The 12,995-nt window shown below is 39.5% G+C and overlaps 1 protein-coding gene across 1 annotated transcript in view; it reads right to left on the minus strand.

The window, feature by feature from the left end:
- The window catches only part of LOC114053614 (trem-like transcript 4 protein), a 16,732-nt gene extending 14,608 nt beyond the window's left edge, over window positions 1–2,124 (minus strand). The window contains exons 1-2 of the mRNA XM_027876705.1: window positions 2,031–2,124; window positions 73–239 (exon numbers count right to left, since the gene is read on the minus strand). Of these exons, the coding sequence (XP_027732506.1) occupies window positions 73–124 (52 nt within the window). The 5' untranslated portion in view covers window positions 125–239; window positions 2,031–2,124. The remainder of the gene's footprint in view (window positions 1–72; window positions 240–2,030) is intronic.
- Between the last annotated feature and the right edge of the window lie 10,871 nt (window positions 2,125–12,995).

Genomic DNA, 12,995 nt, shown 5'->3' on the forward strand with positions numbered 1-12,995 from the left:
TCTCCTCTCTCTTCTCTGCTCCCTGTCAGTCATCACCTCTACCCTTCCCTATCCTCCCCCACCCCCAGATACCCATTAACAGCAAAGGCAGGAGCAGTAGCAGTGGGGCTGCCTGGGCCATCATGCCTCTGTGGGTCCAGAGTCAGGAGACATGGGAGGTGGTCTCTTCATGCTGTCATTGGGCTGATGGATGGCAGGAGGGTGTTGGTCCTGATTCTCCACTGTCTGATTCTGAGCCTCTGAGAGGAAAGAAGAAGTAACAGAGAGTGGGCAAAACTAAGGTTGGGAAAGTGGGAGGAGTGGAAAGAGGAAACATGCTGACCTCATACAAGAGAGGTAAGAGCACTTACATCTGGGGAATTCCTCTGGTCAGGGCTCTGACCCCACTGATGACCTAGGGACCCTCCTCAAGAAGAGCCTTGGCCCTTAGAATCACCACTAGAGCTTGTGTTACACCATAGGCTTCCTGTTCCCACATGCATCTATCCCATGTCTAGGTATCCAATGAACCTGGGCAAAGGGGAGGGTGAAGGTAAGGAGAAATGGGCCTAGCACTTCATCATCATTCAGGCAAATGGAAATGGAGCTGTCTGGTCTGAGAGGACAACTTTAGGTGGATGGCAGCTGCTGGGGACATGGGGGTCTGTTTAGGAAGAACATCCAGAAGAGGAAGATGCCATCCCTTGTCCTCTCCCTGTGGCCAAGAAGAACCAGTGAGACTCTTCCTCTTCTTACTGGTCACACAAGTCCTTTCCACCCAGCATTCTCTGTCCTTTCTCCTTCCCCATGGAAATGATTTGGCTAAAGGGAGTTGGGAAGCAGAGACTGCTGGACACAGCCTTGTGTTCTAATCAGAAAATATTGTCCATTATTCCTCTGGGGGAGAGACAGGGATATATCTAGGATTGCCTTCCATGTAAACTATATCATGGGACCATAGAGCATTAATCCACAGACAAAAGAAACCTCAGAAACCATTTAATCCAGAAGTTCTCAGTGGTCCAAGGACCTCTGAAAGAAGGGAGGGAGGGGAAAAGCATTATACGATGCCTACCATAGGCCAGGCACTATGTTAAGCTTCTTACAATCATTATCTCATTGATCCTCACAATAACTCAGGGAAGTAGGTACTATTGTTACCCCTTATTTTACAGTTGGGGAAACTGAGGCAAAAAAGGAGTACATGAATTACCCAGGGTCACACAACTAATAAGTATCTGAGCCTGGATTTGAAACGAGCTCTAAATGACTCCATCCCCCAGAACTCCACTCACTGCGCAATCAGGTACCTCTCAGTCCCCAGCCCTCTTTTAGGGGGTCTCCATAGGTCACAACTATTTACCTAATTACAATAATTCTGTTTGCCTCTTTAACTATACCTCCCTTTTCCAACTATATATCATTGTGAGTTCATATTGTTTTATATACTTCAGCTGAAAACATCAGATTGCAACAGATTGAATGGAGAGCAGACATGAGAACCCAGCTTTGTCCTATTAAGCCAGATGATAAAGAGTTTTCCACAGTTAGTAAAAACAATGACACTTCATAGTTGTTTTTAGCTTTAAATGTTTTATTAACATTTAATAGGTTCATGATTATTATTATTTTAATTAATTAATTATTAACTGATTCAAATTTGTCCTTTTTAATTTCTAATATGGTAAATATCAACAGATATATCCCATAAGCAAGAGCATTTCAGAGTTCTTAGTAATTTTTAAGAGTATTTAGGTCCTGGGGCAGCTAGGTGGAACAATAGATAAGAGCACCAGCCCTGGAGTCAGGAGGACCTGAGTTTAAATCTGGCCTCCAACACTTGATGCTTCCTAGTTGTGTGACCCTGGGACTGTGTTACCAAAAAAAAAAAAAAAAAAAGAGTATTTATAAAGATCCTGTGACCAAAAATTTCAAGAATCACTGGTATAAGAGTTCAGTTGGGAGAATGTTCTGAGTATGAACTCATTTGGTAACCTGTATATTTTTTAAGTTTTCCTGCAAAAATTCCTGAGAACTTAGTGTCTCCTGACCTTTGGAATCTGACCAGTCCACAGATGTATCCAGGTTTGAGACCATGCTTCGGGGGCGGTGGAAATATCCATTGTTCTTAAAGATGATAAAAACCTAAGGTGAGGCAAGGTGGTAAAAGTATCTTAATTTCCCATCTATATTCTTGGATTAATGTACATTTGCATGGCATAGTACCAATAAATTTTCATAATTGAAACTCTAAGTTGCAGAGAAGGAAATTTCCTCACCTAAGATTTCATTATGCCAATGAAATCACAATTCTATTCCAGTCCCTATCCCTCTAACCAAAGCTAACAAATTGGTTGTTGATTTTTTAAAATATTTTATTTTTCCCAATTACATGTAAAACCAATTTTTAAGTTTTTAAAAATTTTGAGCTCTAAATTTTCTCTTTCCCTCCCTCCTCTAGTCCATCCTTGAGATGGTAAGCAATTTAACATGTTATACATGTGCAATCATGCAAAACACATTTCCATATTAGTCATGTTGTGAAAGAAAACACAGATAAAAAGCCACAAAAAATAAAGAGGAAAATAGTATGCTTTGGTCTATATTCAGACTCCATCAGTTTTTTCTCTAGAGGTGGATAGGATTTTTCATCATGAGTCCTTTTGAATTGTCTTGGATCTTAGCATTGCTGAGAATAGCTAACATTCATAGCAGATCATTGTACATAATATTGTTCTTACTGGATACAATGTTCTACTGGTTCTGCTCACTCTGCTTTGCATCAGTTCATGCAAGTTTTTCCAAAAAATGAATGAATTGTGTTGAGCACCCATTGCCTAGTATCTGACAGACTGCCTGAGACAAAAGGTATCCTGAGTGAGACTACCTACAGTTGATCTGGGAATATCAGCACTTTCTAAACATTTTGAAAAATTTTGAGCTTGGTGAACTTGAGTGCTTATAAAAATAGCTGATGATAGTGATCCTCAGAGGAATGTGGCAGATCCTGACTCAGTTTCTTCATCTTCAAAATGAGCTAAAGAAGGAAATGGCAAACCACTCCAGTATCTTTGCCAAGAAATCCCCAGATGAAGTCATGAAGAGTCAAACACAACTGCAATGATGAAACAACCAACTCTGACACTAGGTTTATCTAGATATTGGAGACATATTATTTACTCCACCTATAGAAAGCATAGGTGTTTTTTAGGGATAGTGGCTAGATCTGTGATTTTATTGGCATTGGAATTCCAGGATAAAGAAACTACCTCTACCCATGCAGGGTACTTCCCAAAACACCAAGAGCTTAGGTGACTTGCCCAGGCTCCCATAGTCAGCACATGTCAGAGGCCAGACTTGAACCCAGGTCTTCTGACTCCTAGGCCATCTCCTTAATGAGATGATGTTTTGCAGTATTTGCTGTCCTCCCAGCCCTGAGGTTCCATAACCCACAGTTTGGGAACTACCAATCTAATTCATTCCCCTCATTTTCCAAGTGGTGAAATGGAAGTTCAGAGTGGTGAGTAGTCTGATCACCTGTCTCCTTCAGTACAGACCTGATACTCTGTCTTCCTTTCCGGGACCTGACTCTGCCTAGACTCATTCCTCAATGGTTAGCATACTCCCACCTAGTCATACCTGCCCCATCCTTCAGTGATTCTGAACCCTAACTGTCATACAAGCCCTATTCCCCATTCCCTAAGTGAGCAAACCACTCTAATATCCTTGCCAAGAAAACACCAAATGGGGTCACAGAGAGTCAGACACTGCTGAAATAACTGAATAACAGCAGAGGTATTCAGGCAATATGATATAGCAGAGGGAATACTGGACCTGGAGTCAAAAGACATTAGGTGTCACAGAGCCCAGGGTACTGGGTTTGCCAGGGGTGGGGGTGCATTCCTGTAGTCCCTGCTGCTGGGGAGGTGAAGGCGAGTGGATCTCTGAGCTGTAGTTAGTCTACACTTGACTGACCGTTCAAGTGTATGTACTAAGACTGGCACCAATATGGTAAATCCCCAGGCTGCCTAAGGAGGGATGACCTGGCCAAGCTTGATATAATGGTGCAAGTTAAAGCTTCCATGCTAGTCAGGATGACTCCACAACACCACCTCACAAGGATAGCTTGTGCCAGGTAGGGACACCCAGTCTCCAAAAATAAAAAATCCTGGGCTTAGAGTCAAGAACACCTGAGTTTGCCTCAGACACATACTAACTATAACCCAGGCCAATTCATGTACCTCTCCAAGTCTTTTTTTGAGTAGATAGCTTCTAAGGATTCTTCCAGGTTTGAGTCTATGAATTTAGCAGCCTGTGACATGAATCTGAGGCCAACCTCCACCAATTATAAGCTGTGTGACCTTAGATAAATTGCTTATCTGAGTGGGGCTTTTTCCTCTGAAAAGCACTGTGGAAAGTCCCTGCTTTGTGAGATCATTCACACAATCATAAGATAGAAATACGGATCTGGAGAAGACTTCAGAAGCCCTCTAGATCAGGGATCAGCAAATTTTGGCCCTTGGGCTAAGGAGGGTTTTTATATGTGTGTGTTTTTTAAAATGTAATAACCATTCTTAGGCTGTACAAAAATGGATGGTGGTCCAAATTTGCCAACTCCTGATCTAGACCAATTCCGTCATTGTAAAAATGGACAAACCAAGCCTTTGGCAGGTAAAATCACTTGCCTATGGTCATACAAGTAGTAATTGTCAAAGGTGAGGTTTGAATCCACACCTGCTGACTCCATTGTCCAAATTCTTACATGAATCAAATTTTTTAAAAATATATTATGAAACAGTTCATGAAACAGAAACCTTTATATAAATGAAAGCTTTCATCATCACCATTCCTTTCCTAAAGTTCACCTCTAATACTTTACCACAGAATTGAGGTGATCTGAGGCTCTTGAAGATTAGTCCAGTAGGGAAAGAAAAAAAAATTTTTTTTGACAGGTCCTCCTAAAAGAGAAATACTTTAAGAATAGATGAAACAACTGGTTTACTACAGAGAGGCTTGATGACAGAGTTGACTACTGTGTGATTTTCCTTTTTTTTGGGGGGGGAGCGGAACATAATAGACTAGGTTTTAGATTATAGGTTATAGCCCCTTGGGCATTTGGAAGCCTAAAGAACCTTCCTCTCTATCTAGTAGTGAGAGGAATGGCAGGGCAGGCAACTTGAGCAAGTCATTTCCTTTCTCTAAGCCTTAGTTTCCTGATCTGAAAAATGAGAAGTCTGACTTAGATGATCTCTAATGTCCCTTCTAGCTGTCATGGTATAGTAATCTGCCTCTGTGACAGGATGCTCCAGCAGACTTTCTCTTAGGGTAAGATGGCAGCTTGGTGGTACAGTGGATAGAATACAGGGCCTGGAATCAGAAAGACTCATCTTTGTGAGTTCAAATCTGGCCTCAGACACCTACTGGCTGCATGACTCTGGGCAAATCACTTAACCCGGTTTGCCTCAGTTTCCTCATCTGTAAAATGAGCTGGAGAAGGAAATGGCAAAACACTCCAGTGTCTTTGCCAAGAAAACCCCAAATGAGGTCATGAAGAGTCAGGGGTGACTGGAAAATGACTGAACAACAACAAAACTGGTGCAATGGTTAAAGCAATGGCCCAGGACAGGAAGACCTGAGTTCTAAATCATGCTCAAACATTTCCTTATTGTGAAACACAAGTCACTTAACCTTTGAGGAAGTGGAGGGACCACTCCTCCTTCCCATTCCTAACACAGGCTCTTCTGCAAAGTCAGCTTGGCTCCCCCGGCCCTCTATAGAGCTTTCATTCTTGGGTCAAGTGCAGGGGTAGGGGGAAGTTCTTGAATCATTTTCTCTAAAGATTCATTTCCTAGTTCCCAAATGCCCATTTAGGCTCCTCTCTGTGGAGGTGAAGGTGGCAAGCCTTATATCTCCTTTGCAGATTTTTTTTTTTTAGGAGAGAAAGCAGAAATGAATCATAAACCCAATGAATCTGGAGAGAGAACAGATACCTCCAAGAAGCAAGAAGGAGAGGTATCTGGAGAGCCTTGGGTCTCCCAGGTAAGGGGATAACTGAAAATACTCTGTTTTACATATCAAACTACATAAGGGATTCTGGGCCCCTGAGAGAGGATGGTTGGAAGGACTGACAAATCTCCCTGTGTGAAGCAGCATAGTCACTGAGATGGAGAGACCAGCTGGACCTTTTCTTTGGGATATAAGTGAACCATTAGCCCCTAAGGCCACCAGTGTCTCACTCCTAAAATCAATCCAGGGAAAGGAAATCTTGCCAAGGGTTGGGGAAAACTGATAAGCATCAGCCCCAGAGATATGAACATGGGTCTAACTTTCCCCAAACAAAATAAAACTGGGAAAAAGGAATCATGGAAGTAGATGTGGGAGCCTGGCTCCTTACAGACCGATGAAGGTCATGGAATCCAACTCCTACAAGCTTATAATCTCCCTTCCTAATTTACCCTTTTTCTTATCACTTTGCTTATTGTTTGTAAAAGTGAAAATCCTTGGAAAACCTCTTGAGGTTTCAGATTGCTTATTTCAGAGACAATGAGGCATGGGAAGAAGTGAAAGTCTGGGTCCTTCTAACCTTGAAGAATTCAGGCAGAGAAGGAAGGGATACTAGTAAATCAAGGGAACAGAGAGGACAGCTCTTGGCATGGGAGGGAAAGAACAGAAGGCAATAGTTTTGGTTTTGTGGGGTTTTTTTTGTTTTTGTTTTTGTTTTGCAAGGCAATTAGGGTTAAGTAACTTGCTCAGGGTCACACAGCTAGTAAGTGTCAAGTGTCCGAGGCTAGATTTGAATGTAGGTCCCCTGACTCCAAGGCCAGTGCTCTATCCAGTGCAACACTAGTGGCCCTGGAGGTAATAGTTTTAAAGGCGAAAGCCCTGCCTTGAGACTCAACAAGAGCTAGGTTTTCATCTGCTCTTCTTTACTGTGTGACCTTGGGCAAATCCATTTCCCTCTCTGGGCCTCGGTTTCCTCATCTATAAAAAGCAATCAGGCAAGATCGTCTCTAAATTCCCTTCCAAACATAATAGCCCATAAGTCAGCAAAGACAAAGGTTTCAACACTAGAAAAAGGAAACTTAGTACGTGTACCTGAGGGAGGCTCTTCTGAGAATGAAGAAGCAAAAATACTCAAGTTAAGTTGAGGGCAGCCTCCAGTGGTTTAGCAAGAGAATACCACCAAGCAGATTTTCCATTTGAAACTTTGTTTCAAATAAAAAAGATAAAACAATCTTAAAAAAAAAAGACCTTAACAATTATCAACAAACACATTCAAGAAGTAAAGAAAAACTAAAGAAGAAAGTTGCATAAAAAACTCTGATCCATTTTATAATTTTTGAAATATTTCTGTATTGTTTTAAAGAGTAGTAAAAAAAAAAATCCACCGTATCTCTATATCCCCTTCTGTACTTTTTATTTCTTTTATGCCTTTTTACAGATGTTTTATTTGTATGCCCCTCCCTGCCAATGTCCATCACTACCCATCTCCACCTTGGCTACACCAACCAGGAGTAGAAACAAATAGGTATAGTTAAGCAAAACAAACCAATAAACTCATCATGACGGAACTAATCCATGTCTTATACTGTACTTCTAGTTCATTCTTCCTCTGCCAAGCAATAGGATGGGTGTTTAGGCATCATTCCTTGAAAGTCATGATTGGTTATTGCTCTTTTCCAAGTTCTGAGGTTTTTCAAAGTCATCTCCCTTTTTATTATTACTGTGGTTATCACCTGAATTGTTTTCCTGTTTCTGTTCTCCTTTCACTTTGCATCATTCATATAAACCTTTCTACATTTATATGAATCCATCATATTTTTTAAAAAAATTTTTATGGCAAATAAAATTCCATCTTGCTCATATATTTTCCTCTAATTCAGAGGTTCTCAAAGTGATCTCAAAGATCCCTCGTGAACCCCTGGAGATCTCTGAGACCTTTTCAGGGTGGCTACAAGGTCAAAACTATTTTTATAATAACACTAAGATGATCAAAAAATAAAGCTCAGCAATCTTAGAAAAATAGAGAAAGGCTTGCACAAAATGAGTAGAACCTAGAGAACATTGTATAGAGTATAGAGATCAATTTTGTTTTAAGAACAGCTTTCAGGGAATAAGTCATTTTGATTATTATTAATGCCCAAATTAGCAATAAAGGACATACAAAGAAAGACACTATCTGCATCCAGAGAAAGAACTGACAATAGAAGTATGTGTAGAATAATTTTACATATATATACATATCTGCTAGCCATCCCTATGGTGTGGGGTGTGGGCAAGAGGAGGAAGGAGGGAAGAAAAAAGAAAGAACTGTACATGATGATTTTATTAGATATTTAAAAGGAATAGCAAATTGTATATAATAGTTTGCTAATAGTTGTATATTAGTTTCATGTGCAATCATCTTTTTTTTACCATGATACTGTTATGAAAATGCTTATTCTATTCCATCAATTAAAAATAAAATAAAATTTAAAAATAATGCTAAGATGTTATTTGCTTATTAAAATGCTCCTCCCTTTTCCAACTACACATTTTAGTGAGACCAGATTTTCTTCATATGTATCAACAAAAACAACATATCACACCAGACTGAATGCAGACTCAGATATGAGAATCCAGCTGCATTCTATTAAGCCAGAAATTAGAGAAAGTTGCAAAAAATTTGTAAAACAATGTACTTTGCTCACTAAATTTGAGTTTTTTTAAAAATATATTTATTTTTCATCAAAAATATTTTATGTTAACATGCAATTGGTTTATTGTTACTTTTAAATGAATTAATAAAATATTTTAAAATATGACAGTTTTATTTCTACTGGTAAATGTTAGCAAAAATAACCCATATAAGCAAAAGTTCTTTGGGATCCTCAATAATTTTTAAGAGGGTAAAGGGGTTCTGAAACCAAGAAGTTTGAGAACTACTACCCTGGGCTATTATTTTGTTTCTAATTCAGTACTAAAACAAAAGTGTTGCTTTTTTACAAGTATTCTTGCACATAGGGATTCTTTCCCTCTGTTTTTGACTTCCTTGAGGGTATGTGAAAACCGTAGTATAACTGGATCAAAAGTTAAGCAAAGTTTAGTAATTTACTGTCTAATTCTAACTCCATCACTTTTGCATATGCAAAAGTTTTTCGATTTAATGTAAAAAAAATTATGTTAAAAAATGCAATCATGGGAAGCACCCCCCATGTAGCTACCAAGCCCTCTGTCAAATGGCTCAATATCAGACACTGATAAAATTTCATTAGTGGAAATGACAAAAGGCATATCTGTGTTGCTTCTGCACACTAAGGACTTTTCCATCTGATTTGCAGCTCCAGCTTTACATATATGTTGTCTCCCCCATTAGAACATGAGTTCCTTGAGGTCAGGGACTGGCTTACTTTTCTCTTTATATTTCCCCTTGGTACAGTGCTTTGTGCTGCTGCTCAATTGTGCCTGACTTTTCATGACCCCATTTGGGATTTTCTTGGCAAAAGATACTGGATGAGGAAGGTTAAGTGACTTGCCCAGGGTCACATAGCTTGTAATGTCTGAGGCTGAATTTGAATTCAGTTCTTCTTGACTCCAGGCCCAGCACTCTATCCATTGTGCCACCCAGCTGCCCCACTCTGCAGATAATAAACACTTAATAAATGCTTATCCATTCATTCATAGAATTAAATTGTTCATTTTCTCTTTTATCATAATCTTTATCCCAGGATAGGCCTCTTAAAGGTTAGTGGTTCTTAAGCTGAGCCTTGAAGAAAATCAGGAATTCTTAGAAGCAGAAAAGAGAAGGGAGTATATTCCAGGCCTGGGGCAAACCTGTTCAAGAACCCAGAGAAAGAGAATGGGATGTAGCAAGCAAAGAAGAGCAAGTAATCCTGTCTGGCTGCAACACAAAGAGTATAGAGGAGAATAATATTATTCCATGAAATTCTCAAGGTAAGCTGGAGCCAGATTCTGAAGGGTTTTAAATGCCAATCAGAGGAGTATGCATATTATCCTGGGATAATAGGGAACAACTGGAGCTTCTGCTTCTTTTTTAATGTCCTAATTTTATTAATTAGGAAAATTAAGTCCATAGAGGTAAAGAGATTTGTCGAAATTTAACCTGGTAAGAAGTGAAAGAGCAGGGATTTAAAGGCAGATCCAACGTTCTGTCTACTACAATTAGCTATTTTTTTTTTAATGTGAATTACTTTCCCCCCCACCAAAGGAAGGAATTTTTTTTTCCCAATAAGAAGACAATGCTTATCTCAAGGAAGTCTAAAAGGGGACATAACATGCAAAACACAAACAAATATATAAAATGAATTAGAGATAATCAGCAGAGGAAGAGCATTATCATTAAGGGGCATAGAGTGCCATTTTGTCTTCCCTATAGAAGATGGGAAGCATGAAGGTGGCTGGGAACAGGCCAGTTTAGGCTGTAAGGTTGGGGAAATCCAAAAGTAACTTGAAGACACACACTCTTAAGACTGGTGGGGTGAGGAGGGATGGAGTTTAGGACATCTTATCTTCTCAAGGAATGAGTTGTACTTGTCACTGTCCAAGGTAGAAGTGTCTCTGTAGTAGCTTGAGTCTGTTTGATGACCTCTGTGTTTGGACTACAAATAGAACATAATGAGGAAACATTTGGCCCCCTGTCCTCACACCCTTACTTCCTCCCTCTTCCCAGAAAATGCTAGCACAAAGTTTGGGACCCAAATAAGGTAATGGCACTTCACACACTATATGCAAGCATTCTATGAGCCATCCTTTGGTCATATATTATACTCATACATCCTCCAGAGCAGGGGTTCTTAGCCTTTTTATGTGTCATGGATCCTTTTGGCAGTCTGGTAAAAACTATGAGCCCTTTCTCAGAAGGATATTTGAAAAAGGATATTTTTTTAAAAAATAATAAAGAAATGTTAAATTAAAATTAGAGGTTAGTGAAAATAAATGTGATTTTTTAAACACATAAATTCACAGATCTCCTGAAACCTACCCATAGACTCTTTGGTATTCTGGGGACCCCAGGTTAAGGACACTTGGACTAGTATTTTAGTTTATTGTTCCTGCAGTTGTTGTGGGGTTCAGGCTCATCTGCCTTCCCCAAATCCATTGATGACCTAGCCCCTGGGTAGGTGGCCCTCTAAGTCTTCAAGTGTAGCCCTTTGACTGAATCCAAACCCCTAACTAGCCAAACATATCTATATGATATGTCCTCTAATTGCAAGAGATGGCAATAGCTGGTGTCCAGCATCAAGCAAGCAACACGTATTTATTAAGTACCTGCAACAAACCAGTCACTGTCCTAGGTGCTTAGGATACAAAGACAAAAATGAAATTATCTCTACCCTTAAAGAGCTTACATTCTATCAGAAGCAGACATGTTCAAAAATAAGTATATGTAAAATAGGTACAAGGTTAAATTGTTGATGAGACACTAGCAGCTTTAGGAATCAGAAAAGATTTAATGTAGAAGATGTTACTTGACAGATAAGCAGGATGGTTTTGGAAGTAATGTGTGGCATTTATTATACACTTCTAAAAAAATCAGTACAAAGTAGAGCTTCATAGTTTCATATATGATACTCTTTTTGTGTTCTGCTGTGCACATGGAAATGTTTCTTTTTTGGAGTTTGAGTTCAGAATAAGATTTTAAAAAAAGATGTGATTTGATCATAGTTTAGAAGGAAATATTCAGTTGTAAGAGTTGAAGTGAGAGTTCATTCCAGCCACAGAGACAGGAGATGGAGTGTCCTATGTGAGGAACAGGAAGGAAAGAAACAAGCATTTATATAGCACCTATTCTGTAGGGCAGATAGGTGGTGCAGTGGGTATAACACTGGGTTTGGAATCAGGAAAACTCATCTTCATGAGTTCAAATCCAGCCTCAGACACTTAATAGTTATGTGACCCTGGACAAGTCACTTAACCCTGTTTGCCTAAGTTCCTCATCTGTAAAATGAGCTGGAGAAGGGAATGGTATCCAGTATCTTTGCCAAGAAAACCCCAAAATGGGGTCACAAACAGTTGGACACAACCAAAATGACTGAACAGCAACAACACCATGTGCACAGCCCTGTGCTAAGTGCTTTACAAATATCGTCCCATTTGATCCTCACAACAATCCTGAGAGGTAGGTGCTATTATTATCCCCACTTTACAAATGAGGAAACTGAGGCAGACAGAGATTAAGGGACCTGCCTCGGGCCATATAGCTAGAAAGTAGAGGAGGAAGAGGAGGATTTTACTTCAAATCTTCTTGAATCCAGGTTTAGCTCCCTATTGTACAGGCTATCTGCTTCGAGGCCTCCCAGCATCTCTTCCCTCTCTCCTCCTCAACCTTCCCTTCTCCTTATCATCTTCTCCTCAACCTTCTCCTTCTCCTTATCTTCTTCTCAACTCACTGCCAACTCTTACACAGATGAGAAATGAAGTATCATGTCTGAAGAACAGCAAAGTCCTTTGTATCTGGAATATGAAAAACATGAAGAAAAGTACCATATAATAAGGCCAGAAAGGTGAGTTGGAATCAAGTTGTGAAGGACTTTAAATGTCATCAGCTTTCTTTTGACCCTAAAGGTCAAAACAATTTAGTAGCAGTCCAAGGAATGAGGAGATGAGATTAACACCCTCTGACAAAATAAAATGAGGAAAGAAGAGTCCAAGAAATGTGATGGGAATCTGACTCCTTTCAGGTTTAGATGAGGATGAGGGATGCTAACTCCTAGAGGCATTTGCTTTCTAAATTACCCCTTGTTTTAATAGATTTGTCACTTTCCTCATTGTTTCTAGAGTCCTTAGGAAAACTCACAAAGGTTGTTTGCTTAATAAATAATAACGTTTTCTCCCACAACAAATAGTTTCATATGGTTTAATAGTATATTCGTTAGAGTCAAAAGACTTAGTTTTGAATCCTGGTTCTTCCATTGACTACAAATGTATTTTCAATACATTCAATATATTCAAGTCACCTGTCATCTCCAGGTATCATGGTTAACATTTGTATATGAAGGGTTGCACTAGATGATCCC

The sequence above is a fragment of the Vombatus ursinus genome, unplaced genomic scaffold (genome assembly GCF_900497805.2).
Source record: "Vombatus ursinus unplaced genomic scaffold, bare-nosed wombat genome assembly UNPS02014811.1, whole genome shotgun sequence".
Classification (NCBI taxonomy): domain Eukaryota; kingdom Metazoa; phylum Chordata; class Mammalia; order Diprotodontia; family Vombatidae; genus Vombatus; species Vombatus ursinus.